This window comes from Carcharhinus amblyrhynchos, chromosome 1 (assembly GCF_965287045.1).
Source record: "Carcharhinus amblyrhynchos chromosome 1, sCarAmb.v2.hapA, whole genome shotgun sequence".
NCBI lineage: Eukaryota > Metazoa > Chordata > Chondrichthyes > Carcharhiniformes > Carcharhinidae > Carcharhinus > Carcharhinus amblyrhynchos.
The window spans coordinates 49,078,069-49,103,470 of NC_137324.1; the positions used below are offsets into that span (position 1 = coordinate 49,078,069).

The window sequence follows — 25,402 nt, forward strand, 5'->3', positions numbered from 1 at the left end:
TGAGAAGAGAGCCCTACTTTATATCCCACTAGACAGGCAGACGATAACCACTGATCTCCTGTCCCAATCTAATTGCAGGATCAAAGAACACCCAGCCAAAGTGGGTGGAGTCTTTCATTATTTAATCAGGTTACTATTTGATGGTAGCATGCAATCTTAAGCTCAGGCTTGCTCCACCAGACCCAGCCAGAATTTTGGACCACCTCCCTCCTCCCATGGCCACAATCTCCTCCTGTACCCACTCCAGGTTTCTTACTTTTGTGCTAGGGACTGTTTGCTCTGCTTCCAGTTATAGCAGCCTTCCACCAAACAGCTGCTTAGCTGCTTTCCACTGACTTTCTGTTCATTTGGTTGAGATATTGAACAGTGGCCCATCAATAAGGCCCCTCAATTGACCAAGTCTTCTGCTGCTTTTCCCAGACTGGCCAAAAAATCTCTAACTTCTCTTTGTATAATGTACATACACTAGCTTCCATCTTTTTCCCAAACAGCTGCATGGCTTATCCTTGGCTCCCTTTCAATTTTTAAAAATATTAATTTTAATAATAGGACTTAATGGGATTGAGGGTTATAGGTAAGCCTAGATAGGTAGGGATATGATCGGCGCAACTTGTGGGCCAAAGGGCCTGTTTGTGCTGTAGTTTTTCTATGTTCTATGTTCTATTAACGGTTACCAATGGTTGATGCATCCAATTTCATGTTAACCATTCCCTCAGCTGCACATAATTCCCTGTTTCACCATCAGATGCAACATGATATTAATGTTATGTCGCTGTGGATTTCTATTGGTACAATTGTCAACTCAATCTTGCATATTTAAAGTATATACTACATTTAAATCCTTGCCACATGTCCTGACTCGATCAATTTGATATTCATCTTTTCAAAATTCTATAGTTCTATAACAAGTAGAGTCTTTGAGAAATACAGCTCAGAAACAGGCCCTTTCGTACAACCAGTCCATGCTGACCATGGTGTCCTCCCAGCTAGTCCCAATTGCCCATGTTTGGCCCATATCCCTCTAATCCTTGCTTATCCAAATGCTTTTTAAATGTTATTGTACCTGCCTCGACCACTTTCTCTGGCAACTCACTCCATAGATGCACCACTCTCTGCATGAAGGAGTTGCCTTTCAAGTCCCTTTTAAATTTTTCCCCTCTCACCTTAAACCGTTGCCCTCGAGTTTTCAATTCCCCTACCCTGGGAAAAGGACTATGTGTGCTCATTCTATCCATGCCGCTCATAATTTAATGTTCCATGCATGAAAAAGAGATGTAATGTGGAAAGAAACAGCTGGAAAGGCCAAAAACACTCTTTTAAAATTGCTGCAGTAGTCACCTGACTGGATAATTGGCCAGGTTTCCAGAAACATCTAAAGTTGGATTACCAAAGGGTGTGTCTGGCCAGTTCTCCTGATGAATTTACCATTGTCTAATCTCTCAGTACAAATGAAAGGACAATAGACCACCAGACTTCCTGACTCTAAAAACTTCATTATCACATTCTTGTCCTGACTACACATTCACCTGACTCATTCCTGACTCTAAACACTCACCTGATAAAGGAGCAGCGCTTTGAAAGTTTGTGGCTTTTGCTACCAAATAAACAAATAAGGACTTTGACCTGGTGTTGTGAGACTTCTTACTGTCTAAAAACTGCCAGGAATAAAGAAGAACTAATGAATTTCATCACAAAAGACTAAGGATGTATATCTGATTCAATGGCATCTTGATGACTTTGACAATAAGAAATTGAAACTTCTTTAAAATAGATTGCATTCCATTGTGTGCTAATAGCCAGCTGTCATGTGTTTGAAACTCCACTTATGAGAAGCTTTGATGGTCAGCTTATCTGTTTGTTGCAGCAAAGACTGTCTGCAGAATGCAACAGTGACATTAAGAAGACAACTGCAAAATGTACATTAGCTCTGTCTCTCCATGTTATCCTGTTACTGGAATTGTTACACAAACCTTGCACACTCAGTTACAGACTGGAAGGGGCACACAAATCCTGTCACAATATTTTCCACTAAACTGAAGTATGTGCAAAGCTTGAATATGTTTTTTTTTACCTGGGGTGACTTAAGATGCGCAAAATACTAGAAGAAAATGCTGTTTGATAAAGTCTTTCTCTCACTTCCCCTCTCTCTATTGTGGATTTCTATTTATTTTACAATGGCTATTGCACATCTAAGTTTTCCTTTCATGCCCAAATTTCAAATGTGCCAGCCTACACGTCCTTCCTCTCCTTCAATCCTCACCAAGGACTTCAAATTAATTCTTTTGCAGTATTTCAGAATGGCTTAACTTTCTTCCTTCAGTCTTCTCCTTCCTTAACAAGTCACAGGCTTTTAAAACTTTTACATCCTTATTCCTCAGATTGCTGCATTTTCAACTAGTCTTTTCAGCTTTGATGTTGCCCCAGACTTAGAGCCTTGGCTGCTCACCTTGCAAGAAAATAATAGTTACTGTAGTTTGATATTTAAAAATGTGACGTCTTCTTGTTAAGTTAGAGTTTCAATTAAATAATAGTTCTCATTATCTTGGGATTGCTGCAGAGAACTGTGTCTGCAGTATGCATGTTCGTGCAGCAGACGACTGCAATTCTCCACCCACAGTACATAAATCCCAATATACATGTCCTAATGATTTTGAAAAAATTGTGACTGAATGTTCTTTGCTTAGGGATGAACTTCACCCCACCATTTTCTTTCAGTATTTGCATTATAAAGTTAGTTCTTTGAGTGCATCCAGTTTCCTTTCTTTAACACCACAAAGGGTCCTGAACAAAATTTGACCTTAAAACCTCCAAACGTGCTGCATGTATTCAATAGGCATTCACAAATACATGGAGTGTTTCAAGTATTGCTTATATTCTAGCACTTATCTGAGTATGACAGGTACCACACTGGTTCTCAAAACTCTGCATTTATTTCAGTAGTGTGAAATGGTTTGCTTTTAAAGGTAATTTGATGAGAACACTCCTTACTCAAGCAGGCTTGCTGTTCACAATGCATTAACGTCATTTTTTTGAGAAAACTATGAATGTGACATCTTTAAATAAAATTAATGTACTTCAAAACTATCCTATAACCTTTCATTGGCCTGTTGATGGCTGTCAGTGCTTAGTACATGACTGATAGTCAGAGCTCCCCTACAGTGAAGAATTGTGTTGCTGCTACAGTTTCAACCTCTATCTGCTGGTTGTAGATTGACTTCAGATTCTGATGTAAACTGTCCAACCTGAACCTCCTATCTATTGACTCTGTCTACAGTTCCCGCTGCCTCGGCAAAGCAGCCAGCATAATTAAGGATTCCACGCACCCTGGTCATCCTCGCTTCCACCTCCTTCAGTCGAGAAAAAGATACAAAACTCTGATGTCACATATCAACCAACTCAAGAACAGTTTCTTCCCCACTGCCGTCAGACTTATGAATGAACCTACCTCACATTAAGTTGATCTTTCCCTGCACCCTAGCCATTAATTTAACACTACATTCTCCCCTCTCTTGTTTCCTTCACTATGAATGAAATGCTTTTTCTGTATAACACGCAAAAAACAATGCTTTTTACTTAAGGCTAATACATGTGACAATAATAAATCAAATCAAATAACAGGCTTTTTGAGATGTCATTTTAAGACATTTTGATGCCTTCCTGAATGCTATTTCAGTATTATAACTTAAGTCAAAGTAAAATATGCTCTATCTACTTAGTATGAACACAATCCATGTACATCAAAAGGTTTAATTCTTGGCATTAGTAGATCTCAGTCAAGAGTTAAAGGTAGTGAGATTGATAAGACTGGTCTTTTTTTACCTCATGTCAAGATATAACCTAAGACTTCAGCTAGATGTTCTGACTGAGGATCACTCCTTGTTGTCAGTAATCACAAGAGAAAATCTGAATGCATCCGCGGAAAATCTAGTTTAAGTTTTTAACAAGTGAAAATTTTCAAAGGGCTATTTTTCCCAATGATAGTACTGTACCAGCATATCCTTCTTCACATGCAAGTATGATCCAGCCAACAGCAGCAGCCCATGCAGTTCTGTGCAATGCCTGATAGAGCACAGGAAGTACAGAGTAGTACTCAACTGAGTCATCTAGTGCATACCCGAGTGCTATCACTGCAGCCATGGTGCTCAGAGAACACAGCCAGCCAGTAAGAACCTGAGTCTAGAAAAGAAAGAACATTGGTGTTGTTCCAGTAACATCAATCTGCATCTGATACAAAAGAATGTTCAGTGTAACTTTGGGATCAGAACATTTATGAGAATATTAGGACAGGTGCTGAAGTCTTGGTCAGAAGGAAGGGTGGGAAAATCTTGCAGACCACAGAGAGTCAAAGGCATGGAACAATTTGTAATTGAGGCATGTTACAAATTAGGACTTTAATTCCATGCATTTTGGGGTGGAACCATCATAGGTCAGAAAGAGCGTGGATAATTGCTAAAGTAAGTGATGCATTGAACTGTATGGAGATACAGTGACAATCAGGATTCTAAATGGATCTTACTGTGAACTTATATTCCATTTTTTCTTTCAGTGAAATGAGTTGGAGGAACACTATGATCTAGCATATAAAGAGAGGAAAAGCAACCCGTAAGAATTTGCCAGCAACTAGCACTAAAATCTGTGATAAATATAGTCATCTATCTATTCTCTCCCTTCTTGAGAAGAGATGTTAGGCCATAACTTTCGTGGTGTGGCAATCAGCAGCAGATTGCTACTCCATACAGACTTCGCAATGCTTAAAATGTATAGCCCCTGTCTCGCCTGATCTTCCTGGCTCAGGTCTGGTGAGACTCAAGCAGCATCTTCCCAGCTCCAGCGACAAAGTGTTAAGGGAACAAAGCGAAGAAGAACGTAGCCCCTTTTTAAGGCACTATTTGCTGTAAAGCAGGTGATTTTAAAAGTCCCATTGAAAGGGAGAAAGTAAGTTTCTACAGTAAGTGAATGAGGTGGGGGGGGTGAGGATAGAGTATCGGACATCAGCTTTGGATTGCATCAGACACTGGGGGTGGGAGTCAGAAACTTGTGGGTGGGTAGGGAGGAGAATTGGACAGTGGAAGAGGAAGTTGGACATTGGGATAGGAGGAGACGGGCATCAGATGGGGTGACACCTCCCCCTTGCCTCTGACCTCGCAGAGGGCCTCAATGGCCTCTGTCCCCACTAGCGGGGTGAGGAAATCTGTTGCCCATTAGTGGGGAGCAGTCGTAAACCCTGCTGGAGGGAACCATTCCCAGTGCTGGGGAGGTGGCATCACGAGTGGGTCTGGAGAATTCCATTTCACGTCTGCTAATCATTGTAATTTCCATGTGATAATCAGCTCTGTGCCAATTTCTGGGACAGAGCTGATTGCACTAAAGAAAAGCACTTGGGAGACTAAATAAACCTCGTTGGTTTCTCCCAATCTGCTGCACTGCTCAAGCCATCATCAAAATGAATGGCAGAGCAGTCTCAAAGGGCCAAATGGTCTAATCCTGCTCCTATTTTCTATGTTTCTATGTGAGAGAGATTGAAGAGATGAACCTCTCCAGTGACAACCTTTATTTTTGCAAGTGTTCCATCAATATAGTTTGAACTAGTGATTTGGTGTTCATTGCCTGTATGACTTTTTCTGCAAAATGGTGATTATCAGGCAGCAAATGTATTGCTTGCACTAAGTGTCAACATTTGTCACAGGATGTCATGATATACACAGTTATTGTCGTGCAAAGGGTCAACTCTAATGATAGCTACTGAGCATGTTCTTTACTGATCTGTGTCAATCAATGAGTGAAGATGTGTGCGGTGCTAGGTCCTCTTGTGATAACCTTTCAAATAGTTAATAATATAAATAAAGGGGTTCTGAGCAAAAGAATATTGCCTCAAACTAAGAACCCTTTGAATCCAAAGCCAAACCTTCAGTAAGAGTTATTGGACTTCATTACGGTAAATGATGGGAGGGGTGTTGGGAATACGTATATCAGTCAACTTCAAGTCATCTGCACACAGACAACATCCACAATTCTTCACAAACAAATACACTTAGGACAAGTTTTGCCACCACACAAACAGAACATAAAAATCTACTGTTGATTTTTTCACCCCATCAATTGTCTTAAAATAAATACCTTTGTTGTCAGCAAAGATGTTTTTCTCTGATGCAGTAAAATGCCCAGCATAATTCCAATTAAAAATGGACCATAACGGCAATAAGGCTTTGTATAATATTGTATGTTGTACATCCCATGTGTAAACAGTCTGAAGACAAACATGAAAATGTTTAGTGACAGAAAGTAAATGGATATTAAAATAATGCTATCTAATAAATTCACGGTGAGAAGGTCTGGCCTCACATTGCTCAAAATCCCAAACATTATCGTATGTGAGTGACCTAACAATAAGTTCTGAATCCTCATGTCACGCTATTATAATTCAGTTTGAAGTAGTTTTCATGGTTAACCCATTCCATAACATTTCCTTTCTTATCTACCCTGTGAAGTCATCTCTCAGCATCTCATTTCAAGACCAGATAGCCCATGTTTTTCCAGCCATTCGTCATATCGTAAGCTCATGACACTAGGAATTGGTCTCATGGATCTCCTTTGAATAACATCCAAGGCTTAATTCAGGGTGATCACTATGGCAATTCCAGGCCTTCCATTCTAAGCTGACTCCTTCCAATGTGTACTCATTTGTTTTGACTATACATTTATTTACATTGCTGATTCCTGCTCTGCAATGTATGTACTCACTGAGCTTTTCTTCAACTGAAACCATTAGGTATTGTTCAAGTTCATCTTTAGCTATTTTTAATTTGAGTATGTGTAGCCCATGGGCAGATGGTGGCTGCCCAGCTCAGTGGAGGGAAAGAAGTCTCACCTCAGAATTCCAGTAGTGCCACCAGGGGCAATGGCCATTGAATGGGTAACAAGCAGCCTCCATATTCAAAGTGCCGAGTGCCCAGGATGAAGGTAAGTACGGTACAGAAGGGGGCAGAGCACCTGGGGAGGTGGTGAGGGGGGAAAGGTGGAGGTTTGACTGATGTGGGAGGGGTGTTCCAGTCAGAAAAAGGCACCAGCAAGGGGTTCCCCCACTTCCTGCCTGTATGAGGCCCACGCGGCCTAACTTGTCCCTGCCCTCCTCACAGCCGCCTCAGAACTGAAGCCAGCTAGAAGCAAGTGACCAATAGACTTCAACTAGGATGAGAGCAGGTGAGCTGACCTAGGCCTTACCTGATCCCCACCTTTCACCTCACCTCCATCACCCCCAACATTTCTTACAGGTCAAGGGCAGAAAAGACACCCTGTGAGTATTATGCGCCCTAACCCCCCCACCTGTAAAGCAGTTGGTGGGAGCCGGTAAAATTTATTTCTTCCTTTGCACTTCATACTTAACCGTAAATTTAGTCTAATTCTTTTCGTTTTTTCCAAGCTGTCTGCTCAGTCTCAACTTTCCCTCTTAGTTATTTTTCAGTTGTGAATTTGACCAGTTTACATTGAGATTCTGAATTGCAATTGTGAACATAAAATAAATTAAAAAGCAACATCATTCAGTAGGAAGTCCACTCAGCAATTTTCCTCACCTCACCATAACTCTTTCCATGCGTGTAAATATAACTCAGAACAAATCTTCAAAGCATTAAATTATTTTCTGAATCTCTAAGAAATGGGGCAGGACTCTACCCAGCTTCTATCCCTAAACCCCCAGTACATAACATTTTATTTATTTGTCACAATTAAGGCTTACATTAATATTGCAATGAAGTTACTGTGAAATTTTCAGAGGCGCCACACTCCGGCGCCTGTTTGGGTCAATGCACCTAACCAGCACGTCTTTCAGAATGTGGGAGGAAACTGGAGTGCCCAGAGGAAACCCACACAGACACGGGGAGAATGTGCAAACTCCACATAGACAGTGGCCCAACCGGGAATCGAGTCCGAGTCCCTGGCGCTGTGAGACAGCAGTACAACCACTGTGCCACCGTGCCACACATACCCCAAATATCCTCCTGATCTGGAAGCCTTCTGATCTGCCACGCTCCTCCAGAGGGCTGACTTCATCATTACATTAAGTGGCCACTAACTCTGCAAATTGCCAGCCCTTCCTCAACCTGCTTGCAGGAAAATGGCCTGGAGCAGGATGGAGTGGGGAACTGACCAATGGCTCAAAATTCCACACTTGCCCATATCAGTGCCCATCCCCACAGCAACTGAAAAAATCAGCTCATGGTTTAATTAAACTATGCATTTAAATGCACTGGGGTATAAGGCATATTTTAGATCTCTTCACAATGTTTACTTCAGCCCCATGTTGACTACAACCAGAAATTATTGCCTGGAAGTTATTGGTGATGCTGTCAGCAGATGATGTTTCATAGACTTGTATGACATGCATCTGACTGCTACTTAGTTGGAGGCGTGAGCCCGGAGTTTCTCAGAACCTCTCCCAATTCTTTAGAGGGGCAGTGGGAATCCTATTTATGCATGTAAATAGCATCCCCACCACACTTCCAGTGATGTCTTAGTAGCAGAGGGTGAGCAGCTCCGAGGAGTCTTTGCACCAGGGCTAAAACTTTTGTTTAAAATAGCAAATGGAGGAATGTCATATAAACATTTCAAGCATTTGTCTATTAATATCTCGGTAGTAACTTATTTTTCTGGAGTTAACAATGTATTGAATCCAACCCCTACCTGGAATCAAAGTGAAGTCCTATTGGCAGTTTGAAGAACCAGGAGATCAAAGCAGTGACAATAAAACAGGCCACCAACAGCAACCCTGCCAGGACAATCATTAGAAACCTATTCCTGAACACAAATAGAAAAGTTAAAATGCCGACTCTTAAATATAACATCATTCATCTCATCCTGATGAGCAATGTCAAGTTGTCACCATTAAGAAATTATTTCAAAGTTAAAGCATCCAAAGCAGGTTAAAAAAAAGATAATTTTCCCAGACCTTTCCAAATGTTCCTCCCGCTGCCCAAACCCCTCAACAAGATTTCCCAATTGGTAACCCAATATATCAATTGGACACCAGTAACATTGTTTAAATATTCCTGAAACCTCATGGAGATTGCTAAAGAAATTTCACCCACCTATTTAAAATGGGTACCAAGGATTACTTGCAAAGTGGGGAATGAATGCCCATTGAAGGGCCTCATCTTGTCATTGCTGATGGTGCAAGAAGCAATCCCATTCTTGCCGACTTCCAGGAGACTGGGATGTCCTTTATTCAAAGGCTTTCCATGCCTGATCAAGGAATTCAGCATTGGGAAGGGTGGTTCAATCCCAGGGGAAGGCCCACCATTAGCCTGTCAAGTCCTGAGAGATACATAATGTGGTAGGCCTTCCGAAACAAAAAGTCAATGGTCAATTATCTCTAAAGGTTTCTTGCCATTGTTTTAGGTCTGTTTTCCTTTGGCTGATCTTTATTTTCTTTTTTGACCTATGAGTACTTAGCTGGCAGACGATCCCATCATGCTCCCTGAACGTGGCCACTAAAGTATGTATAGCTTTAGACTTTTGCTCATCACCCATCATTAACAGGTCTCTCATTTAATACAGAGTTGATGAGTTTTGTTTCCTCTCAGAGTGTCTATAGTCTGTGGAATTTGCTTCCCCAGGAAGTGATGGATTGAGGCATGGTCATTAAGTATTTTTAAGGCCGTGATAGAAAGATTCTCGAATGACAAGGGTGTCAAAGGTTATTGGGGATAAATGGAAAAGTAGAGTTGAGGCCAGAATCAGATCAGCCATAATCTTCTCAAAATGGCAGAACAGGCTCAAGGGGTTGAATGGCCTATTTCTGCTCCTAATTCGTATGTTCTTATGAGCTGTTTTGTAAGGCTAATATGTTGGGAGGCACAATGGCACTGTGGTTAGCACTGCTGCCTCACAGCACCAGGCACCCGGGTTCAATTCCAGCCTCAGGTTACTGTGTGCAGCCTGCATGTTCTCCTCGTGTCTGTGTGGGTTTTCTCCAGTTTCTTCTCTCAGTCCGACAAACGTGCTGGTTAAGTGCATTGGCCACGCTAAATTCTCCCTCAGTGTAGCCAAGCAGGCACCAGAGTGTGGTGATTAGGGGGTTTTCACAGTAACTTGTAAGCCTACTTGTGATATTAATAAATAAATTTTATGGGCCCAATTTTACTTTGCGCAATTTTCAGACGCAAAAACATTATAAGGTCGGGTGTAAGGTCATGAACATGATTTGCACCCATGTACACGCAGGTGGCCATTTTACCGAGACCTGGGAATGGCTGCAATCTGCTTCACACCCGAAACAGGCTCAATGGCAATTTGCATGCATTTCAATTGAATTAGTGAACTGCCCACCCAACTTTGTCAGCATTTCCCCCTTTAACGCCATGTTCGGGAAGCCAGAATCACGCCAAAATGGACATGTTGAATAAAAGTCTGTTGGGGCACTCCAGCTACTGAAGAGGTGAGTTCAGAGCTTTCAACGTCTCTCTGACACAGATCGGTAGTGGTGAGGTGGAAGAGGGAGGCCGGCCAGATCATTCTCTGGTGGGGATGGGAGGGGGGAAGGAGGCCCGATCATTGTCTGGTTGGGTGTGGGGGGGGGGGGGGGTGCTGGTGGTTTGGTGGGAGGGCTCATCGTTGTCTGGTTGGGGTGGGGGAAGGAAGGAAGAGGCGGCTCAGACGTACTTCGGGGGGAGGGTGGAGGGGAGTGAGGCCAGATCATTCTCTGGGCAGAGGTGAGAGAGGGAGTGAGGCCCGATCATTCTCTGGAGGCGGGGGGGGGGGGGGGCGAGGGGGGAGAGGAGGAGGGAAGGGGGGGGTGGAGGAGGGGAAGGGGGGATGGAGTTGGGAAAAGTGAAGCCAGATCATTCTCTTGATGGTGGAGGGAGTTGGGTCAGATGTACCTCGGGGGGTGGGGGAGGAAGTGAGGCCAAATCATTCTCGGGGGTGGGGGGTGGGGGGGGGGGGCGGGTAAGATGGATCTCTGGTCAGGGGGGCAAGGGAGGGTCCGCTGCCACTCTGCAGCTGATTGGTGGGCAGGAGAAGGGGGCAGGGGTTCACAAACAGTCTGGGTAGCGGGGGGAGGGGGGGGTGATGGATAAGGAGGGCAGTGATGTCTGTGAGGGCCATCTCTCCTGCTTTTCACTCCTGAGCCACTTTCTGCAGCTCGGGAGCGATCTGACATGGGTGCACTTTTCCAATTTTTTTTCTAACTGCACATGCGCAGTTCAGAGCTCCGATCATTTCAGGCACACTAAGCCCCACCAACTGCGCGATGCAGACCCGCAACTTTTTTTCAGGCTAAGTGTGTATGGGGGCACCTGAAAGCAGATTTCCAAGTCAGATTTGAATTGCACCCAATTCTGCATTTAGAATGAAAATGGTAAAAATCGGGCCCATTTACCTCGGGCGCGAAAATGTAGTAAAGTCGGGTGAAAGCCATTAACGCAATCCATGCCTGCATTCGCACTGATTGCCACTTTACCGAAACCCAGGAATGGCAGCGATTCAATTCGCGCCCAGGATGGGCGCAATGGGGATTTAAATGCATTTGCATGCATTTAAACTGAATTAATGAACAGCCCACCCAACTTTATCAGCATTTCCTCCTTTACCACCATGTTTGCCAATTTGGAACCGGGCCGTAATGGACCTGCTGAATAAAAGTCTGAATTGGGTGCTTCAGCTGCTGAAGAGCGCGGTCAGTGTTTCCAATAGCTCCCTGACTCAGATTAGCGGTGGGGGTGGGGGCGGAGGGAGGCAGGTCAGATCTACAGATGTATCTCTGGTGGGGGGATCCACTGCCGCTCTGCAAGCAATCGGTGGTGGGGAGAGGGGGGGTAGGAGTGGTGATTGGGCTGGGTAGTGGGGGGGAGATGGATAAGGGGGTCAGTGATGTGTGTGGGTAGTGGGGGGATGAATAATGGGGATATTGATGTGTCTGCGGCCCTGGAGCGATCTGACACAGGCGTGCTTTTTCAAATTTTATTTTAACCAAGCGGTTCAGAGGCTGAGTGCATATGGAGGCGCCTGAGAACGGATTTCTAAGTCGGATCTGAATTACGCCCAGATTCAGCACTTAGAATGAAAATAGTAAAATTGGTCCCTATGTGTCTCTCTCTGTCAAGTTACCCTTATCAGCTTAAAATGGACATGGAGATCACCAACATTAAGTTAAAGAAGTAAAACCTGGAAAATCAAAAACATAGAAACATAGAAGATAGCAGCAGGAGGAGGCCATTTGGCCCTTTGAGCCTGCTCCACCATTTATCACAATCATGTCTGATCATCCAACTCAATAGCCTAATCCCACTTTCTCCCCATAACCTTTGCCTCCCCATTCACCCCAAGTGCTATATCCAGCCACCTCTCCACTGAGATTAACACTCCAGTATTGGAGCGGATGCTCATAACGCACTGACAACACCACATAACCAGAAAATCAGAGAATCCCAATGTAGGAACCAGTGAACCTCACTGGACATCAATAATCACTTATTACAAGCAACTGAGCCCCACTGCACAATGAAGCTTACCTGTACAGTAGAAAGATGAAAACAGGTGTTGTGATGTAAAACTGGAAGTCATTTGCAAGATACCATGTCCAAGCCATGCACTGCAAACACATTGTTTTTGGTAAGCTATGTCATAATAAACATATAGCAGTCTGTTCCTTTCATCTCTTAGAACATCCTAGCCAAGAAATCCTGCTCCCTTTTGGGGTGCAATGTGTGCACAGCTGATCGAGACAAAGGCACCAGAACTAGGGGTTGGGCTAAATCCTTCAAGTTTCTAACCAGTCACAGGAATTCCTCCAGAGAGGAGAATGTGCCCCTCTTTTGCCCCACTCCACATCTTCGAGTAGTTTGAGGCAGTAAGTGCAATTCTCTGGGTCCATTCGCTGTGCACACAAATCCTGTTACCTTAGAATACCATAGAACAGTACAGCACATTACAGGCCCTCCAGCCCTCTATATTGTGCTGAGCTTTGTCCGAAACCAAGATCAAACTATCCCACTCCCTATAAATTCTGGTGTGCTCATGTGCCTTTCCAATAACCATTTGAAGGTTCCTAAAGTGTCCAACTTCACTATCACAGCAGGAAGTCTATTCCACATCCCAACCACTCTGAGTAAAGAACCTACCTCGGACATTGCTCCTATATCCTCCACCATGAACCTTATAGTTATGCCCCCTAGTAACAGCTACATCCACCCGAGGAAATAGTCTCTGCATGTCCACTCTATCAATCCCTCTTATCATCTTATAAACCTCTATTAAGTCGTCTCTCATCCTCCTCTACTCGAAAGAGAGAAGCCCCAATTCCCTCAACCTTTCCTCACAAGACCTACCCTCCAAACCAGGCAGCATCCTGGCAAATCTCCTCTGCACTCTCTCCAATGCTTCCACATCCTTCTTATAGTGAGGTTACCAGAATTGCACACAATATTCCAAATGTGGTCTCACCAAGGTCCTGTACAGTTGCAGCATAACCCCACGGCTCTTAAACTGACTCACTGCAGCTGGCAGATTTCAGGTCAATTTTGCTGCCCTAGGAAACCTGATTTAAATCAGTTTCTCAGTAAATTAAGCTTCCATATTTCAATAGAGAAACTGATTTAAATCAGGTTTCCTAGGGCAGCAAAATTGACCTGAAATCTGCCAGCTGCAGTGAGTTAGTTTAAGAGCCGTGGGGACACTTCATTAACATAGTAAATTAAGCTTCCATATTTCAATAATGTTAATGAAGTGTCCCACAATTCCATGGAATACTTAAACATCATGGAAGCAGTTGTTTGGAAAAGAGCAGTATTTGCCGATATTTTTGCTTAGGGTTGTATGCAGTTTTAACAAAGCCAAACCTCTGCCACCCAGCACAGCAACATTAATTGAAGCCATTATTTTTCCTAACAACTACAGCTGTGGTTCTGTTGGACATAACATAATAAATAATGCACTGGTTATCTAGCTTAAATAATAGTGTAAATCGAAAAGTATACACATTGGGTTACTTTGAAAACCATAAATGATCTGTAAATAATAAACTGTCTGACTTTGTACTAATACAAAACTTACACATTGATCAATCATTATAAAGTTGTTCAGAAACAACAGATTTGTCCACCAAGATCTCTTGCAATTATCCAAATGGGATGCTGCATTTTCTCCGAAGGACCTCCAGGGAATGAGTGAATACATTCCAATAAATAAGCACATTGTGTACAGATAAAGTGGTAGAATTCTGAAAATAAAGGAAAGGAATGCTCAGCAATTTTGTTTCATCATGTTTCAGATTGACTGATAGATAGATTCTATAAAATATCCACTATTATTTATCCAATATAACAATAAAGTCACAGAAAGGAGATGGAGCAGATAATTAGATCCATCTCTTACAGTGTGTCATTGCAAAGAAACAGTATGTAAAACTTCCACAAAGAAATTCCTATTTTGCAGATGGGTAATCAGATAGCTGAAATGTCAAACCAGAGAATTCAACTCCCAGGACACAGGCAGAATGCAAATGACAGAATTTAATGCGGTGTCACCTCTTTCACACTTTTACCTGGCAACTTTTCCCAATCGCATGGAAAATACAGCTTACATACAAGACATGCCGCAAATGCTGCCGTCACAGATTGGAAGGAAGTACTTTTGCCAGTATCACTCGCAACCATTTCCATAAAATAACACACAGCAGTGAAACCCTTTCCCTGAAGCAACAATCTGTACCTCAGACCTGACATTGCATTCACTCCAATTATAAAATCTCCAGTAAGACAACCACAAATGCAACAGCTCCCATAAGACATATTGATTAAGGCTGACACTTGCACCTACTCCTGTCATTGCCTATTGTTGTAACGTACTATTATTATAATTTTTTTAATTAATGGCACTAATTTTAGGCCACATTGCTTTTCTTGATCTGATTCACTTAGGGGCATAGTTTATACCATTTGCTAATTTTAGCAGAAATGTAGATATGAGTAGCAACCAATGCTTGTTGTTTTATATTGCCTGAAATGAGCAAATTAAAGGAAATATAAATTTTTAAATGTTACAGCAAAATCAGTAATTAAGTCCTGCTTTCATGTTTGTTAATTATTTTTGAAGGTTCTGGAGATGGACTTGAAGAGAACATTACCTCTCCAAAGCCTGAAGGGTTGGTTGATACCAAGGCTAAAAAGAGTGAAATAGGAGATAAAGTCTGAAGATTCAGGATAGACTTTTTAGGACAGAGGTGAGGAGACATTCCTTCACCCAAAGAGTGGTGAGCCTGTGGAATTCATTACCACAGGAAGTAGTTGATTCCAAAACATTGACTGTATTCAAGAGGCAGCTAAATATAGCACTTGGGGTGAATAGGGTCAAAGGTTATGGGGAGAAAGCAGAATTAGGCTACTGAGTTGGACGATTGGCCATGATCGTAATGCATGGTGAAGCAGGCTCGAACAGCCAAATGCCCTCTTCCTGCTCCTATCTTCTAAGTTTCTATGTTTTTATGTTTAAACTAGTTCCATTTAGATCTGAGAGAAAACTGGAAGATAGCAAAGAAACTGGAGACAGAATAAAACTCGGCATCAAGAGAACAATCAGCCTAATGTTGGTGGTGAGGGAAAGCTGTAAAGACAATAATCTGAGACAAGACTTATTGTCACTTGGAAAAAAATGTGTTAATAAATGACAGCAAGGATTTATTAAAATGTTTTTGATAAACCTGATTGAATTCTTCAATGATGTAATACAGATGGGTAATTAATTACAGTTGATGTGCATATGATGGTCAAACAGCACCTGATAAAGGACCAAATAAATAGACAAAGTTAAAGCCCATGGATTTAAGAGGGAAATAACAGATTCTTTATGAAATTGGCTGAAGGACAGAAAGCAGAGAGGAACAGTGAAAGGTTGTATTTCAGATTGGAGGAAAATATATAGCGCTGTCCCCCAGGAGTCAGTATTAGGGCCAGTGCTCACTTTGATATATATTAATGATTGCGATATGAGTACAGAGTATAATTTCAAAATGTGTAGATAACACAGAAGTCATAAGTATTATAAACAGTGAAGAGAGTAGTAACAGGCTTCAGGAGGTATCGACTGGTGAAATGGGCAGGCACACCTGGTTGAAAATATGCCATGGAGGCAAAAAACAGGAACCAGGACTGTTTCCATTTCAGGTACCCTCCACCAGGGGAAACTGATTATAGGTCAGATTTTTGCAGGGTTGAGCCTTTAATTGGTAAAGGGTTTCCTGTCCACTTAGGGCCAGTAGAGTGGGTCAGGTGAAGTGTAGGATGAATTCAGACTCCCCACATCAGTCATCACTGAGGTTATTGGCTGTCCTTATGGAAATATCTTTAGGTTGTGCCAAAAGCCTTCCATTGCACAAGAGGGAAGTGAGATGTCACAAGGGAGCCAAAGGCCAGGGGCACCCTTGCTTCATCAGTGCCAAACAGGATTTTGTTTTAGTATTATCCAGTTGCTAGGCTAGCATTTATGAGTTACCTTCTTGAACTGCTGCAGTCCCTCTGGTGCAGATACACCCACAGTGTTGTTGGGGAGTTCCAGGATTTAAATGTAATGGTGGGGCAGTGGTTAGTGCTGCTGCCTCACAGTTCCAGGGACCTGGGTTCAATTCTAGCCTCGGGTATCTGTCAGTGTGGAGTTTGCACATTCTCCCCATGTCTACGTGGCTTTTCACCGGGTACTCCAGTTTCCTTTCACAGTTCAAAGACATGTAAGTGTGAGCCTGTCTGTGTACCCAAGAGGGGGGAAACCCAGATCTCCATATAGATCCCACCCAGGCATACACCATGTACAGGTTACTCCAGTGACCCATTGTCTCTCAAGACAAAGGGGCTAAAGAACGTCCAAAATATTGACTCAGCGACAGTGAAGGAACGGTGATATATTTCCAAGTCAGGATACAGAGTAGTTTGGAGGGAAACTTCCAGATGGTGGCGTTCCCAAGTATCTGCTGCTTTATCCTTTGAGATGGTAGTGTTAATGGATTTGGAAGTTCCTGCCTAAGGGGGATTCCTGCTGTGCATCTTGTAGATGGCATATAATGCTGTCACTGTTAGTGGTAGAGGGGATGAATGTTAATTGAAGGAGTAGCAATCAAATGGCTGCTTGGTCTTTGATGGTGTCAGTCTTATTGAGTGTTGATGGAGCCGCATTCAGCCAGGCAAGAGGAAAATATTCCATCACACTCCTAACTTGCACCTTTATATGTGGATAGGCTTTGAGGAGCGAGGAGGTGAGTTACTATTCAAATGTTTTCCAGCCTATGACCTGTTCTGTAACCAAATTATTTATATGGCTAGTCCAGTTGTGGTTCTAGAATCATAGAAGAATTATAGATCCCAAAAGTGCAGAAGAGGACATTCATCCCATCAAGACTGCACTGACTCTCTGACAGATTATCTTATCCAGGGCCTTTTCCCTGCCCCTGTAAACCAATGCATTTACCATGGCTAATCCATCTAACCTATACATTTTGGGTTATGAAAGGACAATTTAGCTTGACTAATGCACCTAACCTGCACATCTCTGGACTGTGGGAGGAAACCGGAGCACCTGGAGGAAACCTATGCAAACACAGGGAGAATGTGCAAACTCCGCAAGGTCACCCAAGGACAGAATTGAACCCAGGTCTCTGAAACTATGGGGCAGCAGTGCTAACCACTGTGCCACACTTCTGGTCAATGGGTCTCTGAAACTATGGGGCAGCAGTGCTAACCACTGTGCCACACTTCTGGTCAATGGTAAGCCCTGGGATGTTGATAGTCAGGAATTCAGAAATGGTAATGCCATTAAATATCAAGGAGTTGGAAATGGTTATTGCTTGGCACTTGTGTGTCATGAATCTTATTTCTCACTTGTCAGCCCAAACCTAGGCATTGTGCAGGACTGCTGTATTTGAATATGGGCTGATGAATTGTGGGGACCTCCTGCAGTGTTGTCTGGAAATTGAGATGATTGACCTCTAAACACCACAGCCATCTTCATTTGTGCCAGCTATGACTCCAACCAATGGGGGGCTTTCCCAATTTTTGATTTGATTTGGTTTACTATTGTCACATGTATTAGCATGCAGTGAAAAGTATTGTTTCTTGCGTGCTATACAGACAAAACATACCATTCATAGAGAAGGAAAGAAGAGGGTGGAGAATGTAGTGTTACAGTTATAGCTATGGTTAGAGAAAGATCAACTTAATGCAAGACAAGTCCATTCAAAAGCCTGATGGGAAGAAGCTGTTCTTGCGTCAGTTGGTACACGACCTCAGACTTTTGTATCTTTTTCTCGACAGAAGGTGGTGGAAGAGAGAATGTTTGGAGTGCGTGAAGTCCTTAATTATGCTGGCTGCTTTGCCGAGGCAGCAGGAAGTGTAGATAGAGTCAAAGGATGGGAGACTGGTTTGCGTGATGGATTGGGCTACATTCACGACCTTTTGTACTTTCATGCGGTTTTGAGCAGAGCAGGAGCCATACCATTTCCATTGACTCCAGTGTTGCTCGTGCTCCTTGATGCCATACTTGATCGAATGTTGCCTTTTTGTCAAGGGGTGTCACTCTTGCCTCACCTCTGGAGTTCAGCTGTTTTATCCATGTTAAAACCAAGTTTGCAATGAGGTCAGAAGCTGAGTGAAGCAGTTGCCATTTAATAGCACTGTTAATTATCCCTCCACCATTTTATTGATCATTGAAAGTAGACTGATGGGGCAAGAATTAGTCAGGTTGGATTTGTCCTGTTTCTTTTGTACAAGACATACTTGGAAATTTTTCACATTGTTGGGTAGATGCCAGTGTTGTAGCTGCACTGAAATAGCTTGGCTGGGATTGAGGCTACTCCTGGAGCACAAGTACTCGATGTTATTGTTGGAATATTGTCAGGATCTATAGCTTTTGCAGTATCCAGTGCCTTCAGCTATTTCTTATTATCGCATGGAGTGAATCAAATCAGCTGAAGATTGACATCTGTGTGGATTCTCCCTACGTCTGTGTGAATTTCCTCCGTGTGCTCCGGTTTTCTCCCACAGTCCAAAGATATGCAGGTTGAGTTGATTGGCCATGCTAAATTGCTCCTTCGTGTCAGGGAGCTAATAAGGTAAATAAATAGGGATATGGGGATAGGGCCTGGATGGGATTGTCATCGGTGCAGACCCGATGGGCCAAATGGCCTCCTTCTGCGGTATAGGGATTGAATATTTATATTCTATATCTGATGCTGGGGAGCTCTGGGGGAGGCTGAGGTGGATTATTCACTTGGCACCTCTGGCCTTATCTTTAGCACAGATGTGCTGGGCTCCTCCGTCATTGAGGATGGGGATATGCGTGGAGCCTCCTCCTATTATGAGTTGCGTAATTGTCCACCACCATTTACAACTGGATATGGCAGGACTCCAGGGCTTTGATCTGAGCTTTGATTGTGGAATCTCTAATTGCTGTCTTTAAATGCTCTTTATGCTGTTTGGCATGCACGTGGTTCTTTTTGTAGCTTCACCAGGTTGATGGCTCAATTTTAGGTATGCCTGGTTCTGGTCCTGACCCGTCCTCCTCCACTTTTTTTTCATAGAAACAGGGTTGATCTCCTGACTTGGTGGCAGTGGTAGGGTGGAGGACATGCTGAGCCATGAGGTTACAGATTATGGTTGCATATAATTCTGCTGCTTATGGTGATCCAAGGTACCTCATCAGGGTTAGCATCCAGTCCCAAGTTGCCATGTCTATTCAAAATTTATCCCATGTTGGGAGTGCCACAACACATGAAGGAGGAAGGGACTTTGGCTCCACAAGGAGTGTGCATTTGTCGCTCCTTCTATATTGTTTCTATCCCTCTGTTTGTGGCTCCAGTGGAGGGATTTACCTTGTCCCCTTCCACACACTTTGGAAGTTGGAGTGCAATACTGAAGCAATCTATGGCAGAGGATGAAGATGTTGTGGCATATGCTAGAAAAGTGAGCACACATAAGAAGAAAGTTCTTTTTGTGGTCCGGTTATATTTTGAGGGAGTATAAGCTTTTCCTCTTGATGAGTATCACTGGAGCTGGGTGTCCTGATGGCCACATGGGAGAATGCAATGATGCCATGCACCTGCTAGAATCCAACACAAAACCCATTGCGCACTGCCCCTGCAAAGGCATACCTGACATTAAACAAATGAGCTCCCACAGCACTGGCAAAGAGGGTATCTGTGACCTAGTAGATGCATTGGTGTTCTGCTCTTATTTAGATGCCACTAAGGTCTGCAGCTGATCTTTGGAAGGAGCCAGTAGAGAAGACGGTCATGGTCATGGTGACCCTGACAGTTACTGGCAGGTCTTGCTGTATCAATGCTATAAGATTTTTGGTGATAAAAGCACAGAGTCTGTGATCATCTTCCTGGACGGTCACAGTCTCCTACAGCACTGAGTCTCAGGTAGCCTTTGGGTTCGACCGCCATGTCTTTCTTTCACCTTATAGGCCCTTGTGACGCTTGGAGCTCTTCCCATCCTGCAAACGATTGCTGTAATATGGTTTTAAGGAATAGCAGCATGCCATCATGGGATGGGAAGTGTGTCATGGGATCCCAGTCTGTTTCACTTTGCCTAACCCAGCAAAAACTGAAAATACACACCCAGATCTACAAGTTGATTTCATTGACAATGAACTTGAAGATGCTCTCCAAATTGATCTGGTATATTTTATGCAATGCAGATGCCAGCAGTTAGAAGGAGAAACAGCAGAAGAAGCTACATGACAGAAGCTGTGAAAAACCATCATTGAAGGATGGCCTGATTCTATCGAGCAAATCCACGAATGGGTGAGGCCATTTTGTCCTGACTGGAATAAGCTAGCCACCTGTCAGGGAGTCATTTTTAAAGGCAGGCAGGTCAGCGTATTAGAATATTTGTGGTGTGATATTATTCAACAACTTTATTACTCATACATGAGCATGGATCAAATAGAAAGACTCAAAACAGAGATGGTCTATTGACTGAGTATGAATAAAGGAATCGAAGTCATAGTCAAGAAGTTTGAGGCATGTGAAGAGCGTTTACCAATTCAGCACCAAACACCACTGATTCCATATGAATTTACTAACCATCGTTGGTCCAAAATCACATCCTATATCTTGCATGTCCATGATACTAATTTGATCAACATTGTTGACTACTTTACCAAGTGCACCATTATTTAACAATTGCACTGTATACCAAGCACAAATGTCACAGACACTCTTAAGTACAATTTTCTGTTTATGTGCTGTGCCGAGAGATTGTTATAGATAACGGTCTGCAATTTATTGGTACGCCATTTCAGGATATATCTGGGAAGTGGAATATCAATCACACTACGTCTTCTTTTCATTTCTCTAGATGTAATGGCCTATCTGAATAAACGATTTGCATAGCGAAATCCCTAATACTCAAATGTTGACATACCAAGGAAGATCTACTCACTGCAAAGTTACATTTGAGAGCTTTACCTTTAAGTTCAGCTATTCCATCACTGGCAGAGTTTATGTTTGTCAGACCATTGCATGGCAATTGATCTAGTCTCTCAGAAGCTAAAGACCAAGTTTTAAAACTGAAGCAGATGTCCAACACGCACAATAAAAATGCAGGCACAGTATTGCCAAGTTTGCAGTTAGTTTTAAAGTTTATTTACTCATGTCTCAAGTAGGCTTACATTAGCACTGCAATGAAATTACTGTGAAAATCCCCTAGTCGCCATACTCTAGTGCCTGTTCAGGTACACTGAGAATTTAGCGTGGCCAATGCACTTAATCAGTGCACAGTCTTTTGGACTGTGGGAGGAAACCAGAGTACCAGAGGAAACCCACACAGGCACAGGGAGGATGTGCAAACTCTGCACAGACAATGACCCAAGCCAGGAATTGGACCAGGGTTGCTGGTGCTCACCACTATACCACCGTGCCATCCATATAAAACAATACGTTCACATCCAGGATCCCACAGAAGGTACGTGGCAATAAGTCAAAGTCACAAGAATTTGTTCAAAACCAAGTGTCTCTGACATAATTAAACACAAAGGCACAATAGTGAGGCATAGCTGAAGACAAATCAGATCTATTCCAGCTTCTCTACTGCTGTTCAATCCTGTTGCATTAAGTCAAGATCGAAAATGCAACCAGGAACAACATCCAAGAATGAAAATCCCACATATTTCCAATCAGTAAGAGAATAAAGGGTTATGGGGATAAGGCAGAAAAGTGGAGTTGAGGATTATCACATGAAAACAGTTATGATCTCATTGAATGGTGGAGCAGACTCAATAGGCTGAATGGTCTACTTCTGCTCCTATTCTTATTGTCTTTGGTCTCATAAATCACTGTGAGAAATGAATGAGACCTCCAAACAAGGTTACTATTATAGGATCTAGGCATACCAGCAGATTACCTCCATGCTTTTAGAGAGTCATAAATTCACCAGTCCAACACATTTATGTAATGTTAAATAACAATGAACATGTGTTGTAAATAGCTATACTTCTTTGGAAGGGGAAGTATTTTTAACAAGAAAAAAGGATGTTGTAACATGTTTGGAAGCGGCAGGAGTGTGCCATTACTAGGAGAGAAGTGTATCATGTGATCTGGTCTCAGTTTCATTGTGGCCTGTGAGCAAAACACAGCACACACAGCTCTGCTGCTGATGTCTTCAAGTTTTCTACCTCTGTATAAACATCCCCATGCGTCTAATCTAAATAAATGAACCCAAAATGTGTTGACACAATCAGTTATGAGTGGTTTCTTCTTTTATATCATTATATATAAAAAAAAGTATGCTGCCTCTCATCACCATGGGGGCCCAAATTGGGCAGCTTGGTCACACAGTGGTTAACGCTGCTTCCTCACAGAGCCAGGAACCCGGGTTCAATCCCCAGCTTGGGTCACTGTCTGTGCGGAGTCTGCATGTTCTTCCCATGTCTGCATGGGTTTCCTCGAGGTGCTCTGGTTTCCTTCCACAGTCTGAAAGATGTGCTGGTTAGGTGCATTGGCCATGCTAAATTCTCCCTCAGTGTAACTGAACAGGTGTCAGAGTGTGACGACTAGGGGATTTTCACAGTAACTTCATTGCAGTATTAATGTAAGCCTATTTGTGACTAATAAATAAACAAACTAATACTTTAAATAAAATCTGGCACTCATGCCCTTATTGTCAGTTGGAGTCTTCCTTCTGGGCAGGTGACCACCCATTGTCTTTGTAGGCCTTGCTTCCTACACTTTTGTTTTTACAATGCTAGGGAATGTTGATGCCATTTAAAGTCTGGACAAAGAGTGCCCACTCTCCCTGCCACCTGTGCAGCGTCAAAAGATTCCCCCTTACCAAGTGCTCAGTCTCGCTTTCCCCACTCTGGTCGTCTTAAGGAGCAGCGTGATGCTCAGGGACTCCCTTGAACTCATTATAGACAGCCAGCCATCAGCCTGTTAGTTTCATGGAAGTGGAGGTGAGCTGTCTGACACCTTAAAAATTGGAACATCAGCCCCTGACAAGCTCTAAATGAGAGTTTTAACACATTTAATTAACCTTAAGGGGAATGAGGGGAGGTTTCCAATCTTTTGTGCCCACTGCACTGGGTAATCATTCTCAGCACCAGAATCCGTGCTTTGAAACTGACATGACATTTTTCTGAAATTCCATTGTCAATGTTTAAATTATGAGGAAAGCTATTGACATGCACTTCATTATCAAGCAGGTATGTGCTGTCCACACTAAAACTATTACAGTCTTTACAAGACCATTAGGAACAAATTATCTTAGACAGCTCATCTAATTGACAGAAGATTTTCTGAGGCAAATATAGTTGCAGGCTATTTGCCTATCTAGTAAGTCTCCAGCTGAGATAAGCTCTAGTATGTGACTTTCCTCTTCACCACAGGAGTACGTAGATTTAATCTTGGCATGTGGATGTCATCTAAGAATTTACACTTATAGATGATAGCTAATTCTAATTAAGATGGACAAGTCTTGGCATTGATACTGAAGAGATTTGTAAGATATAGGATTCAGAATTTACCTTTGTAAACAAGCTTGGACAAAAATATCTTCTTGCCTGTGGCCTTCTTGACATATTGCTCAACTAATACATAAGCAGATATCAAAAAAGTACAGATAAGACACAAAGGGCTGGGTTTTCCAGTCCCTCCCACTGATAGGATCTCTGGTCCTGCTGAAGTCGTGCCCTACAGTGGGTTCCCCTGGTGGTGGTGGTGCTGGCTGGAGTGGGGGGGAGCAGGACCGGAAGGTCCCACAGGCAGCCAATGTCTTTCCATATTTACTGCAGAAAAAGCAGCTGGGAGTGGTGGGAGGGCGGTGGTAAATCCTGATGAAAATATGGAAATGCTAGAAATCTGAAGTAAAAAACAGAAATATCTGGGCCGTGAGGAGATTTAAAGTGATCGTTGAAGTGGCAGCACTCATAACTTACATATTTCTGAGCCATGCCAAGTTGTTGCTGGAGACATTCTGGACATCCAGCAGGATGGAGAGCTGCCCATGACAGTGCAAAGCAAAAGTAAAGAAAGGGCGTGCATTTATATATCACTTCCTATGTCATTGTGAACTCCAATAGTGTTCAGAAGCCAGTTCATTACTTTTGAAGTGTAATCACTTGTACTGGAATGCAGCAGACAATTTGCACACAGCATTGTTCTGCAAACAGCAATAAAGGTAAATAACCGATTAATCTGTTGTGGTGTTTCCGTTTGAATGGTAAATATTGGCTGGGTCATTAGGAAATTTACCCTCCCCTTTGTTGAGCATTTGCCCTTGCGGACATGCCCAAAAGATGGCACTTTCAACAGTGCTTTGCTCCTACACTACTGGACTGAAATATCAGCCGAGATGGGGTTTGAACTCGTGAGCTGCCTGCTGCTCAGAGGCAAGCTGACTCACAGCACTGTGCTGATACTCAAGCCTAAAGGTATTAGTCAATAATGCAGAGAAACTGACATGGTGAGTGAAAAGAGTACAGCAGAGGAGAAGGGAAGTTAAAAAAGAAAGGAGAAAAATCTGCATTTGTATAATGCATTTTGTGATCTCAGGATGTACTTTTTAGTCACAGTTCTAACGTAGAAAATGCAGCAGTTTGCACACATGAAGCTCCCACATGCAGCAACAAGCAAAGAATATGATCTGTTTCAGTAATGTTGGTTCAATGATGAATAATGGCCCGGATATCGGAGAAAATTATCCTGCACTTCTTTGAATGGAGGAGGGGGGGGGGCGGAATTTTACCACCACCCCCACCCAAGGTTCGTACGATACCTCCCGAGGCCAATGGAGAACGCTGTTCTCCAAGCCGAGCCTGCTCACGGAACCGGGGCGGGCATGCCAGTAAAACTCCGGCCAGGGGATCTGCTACTTCCACTTAGATGACCATATGACAACAAGATATAGGATCAGAATTAGGCTTTAGG

At 42.9% G+C, this 25,402-nt stretch overlaps 1 protein-coding gene across 1 annotated transcript in view; it reads right to left on the reverse strand.

Annotated features, from left to right (window-relative positions):
• oacyl (O-acyltransferase like) overlaps positions 1–25,402 on the reverse strand; it is a 55,743-nt gene that overhangs the window by 8,591 nt on the left and 21,750 nt on the right. The window contains exons 9-13 of the mRNA XM_080188648.1: positions 14,047–14,212; positions 12,507–12,586; positions 8,680–8,793; positions 6,118–6,247; positions 3,990–4,176 (exon numbers count right to left, since the gene is read on the reverse strand). Coding sequence (XP_080044774.1) covers positions 3,990–4,176; positions 6,118–6,247; positions 8,680–8,793; positions 12,507–12,586; positions 14,047–14,212 — 677 coding nt within the window. The remainder of the gene's footprint in view (positions 1–3,989; positions 4,177–6,117; positions 6,248–8,679; positions 8,794–12,506; positions 12,587–14,046; positions 14,213–25,402) is intronic.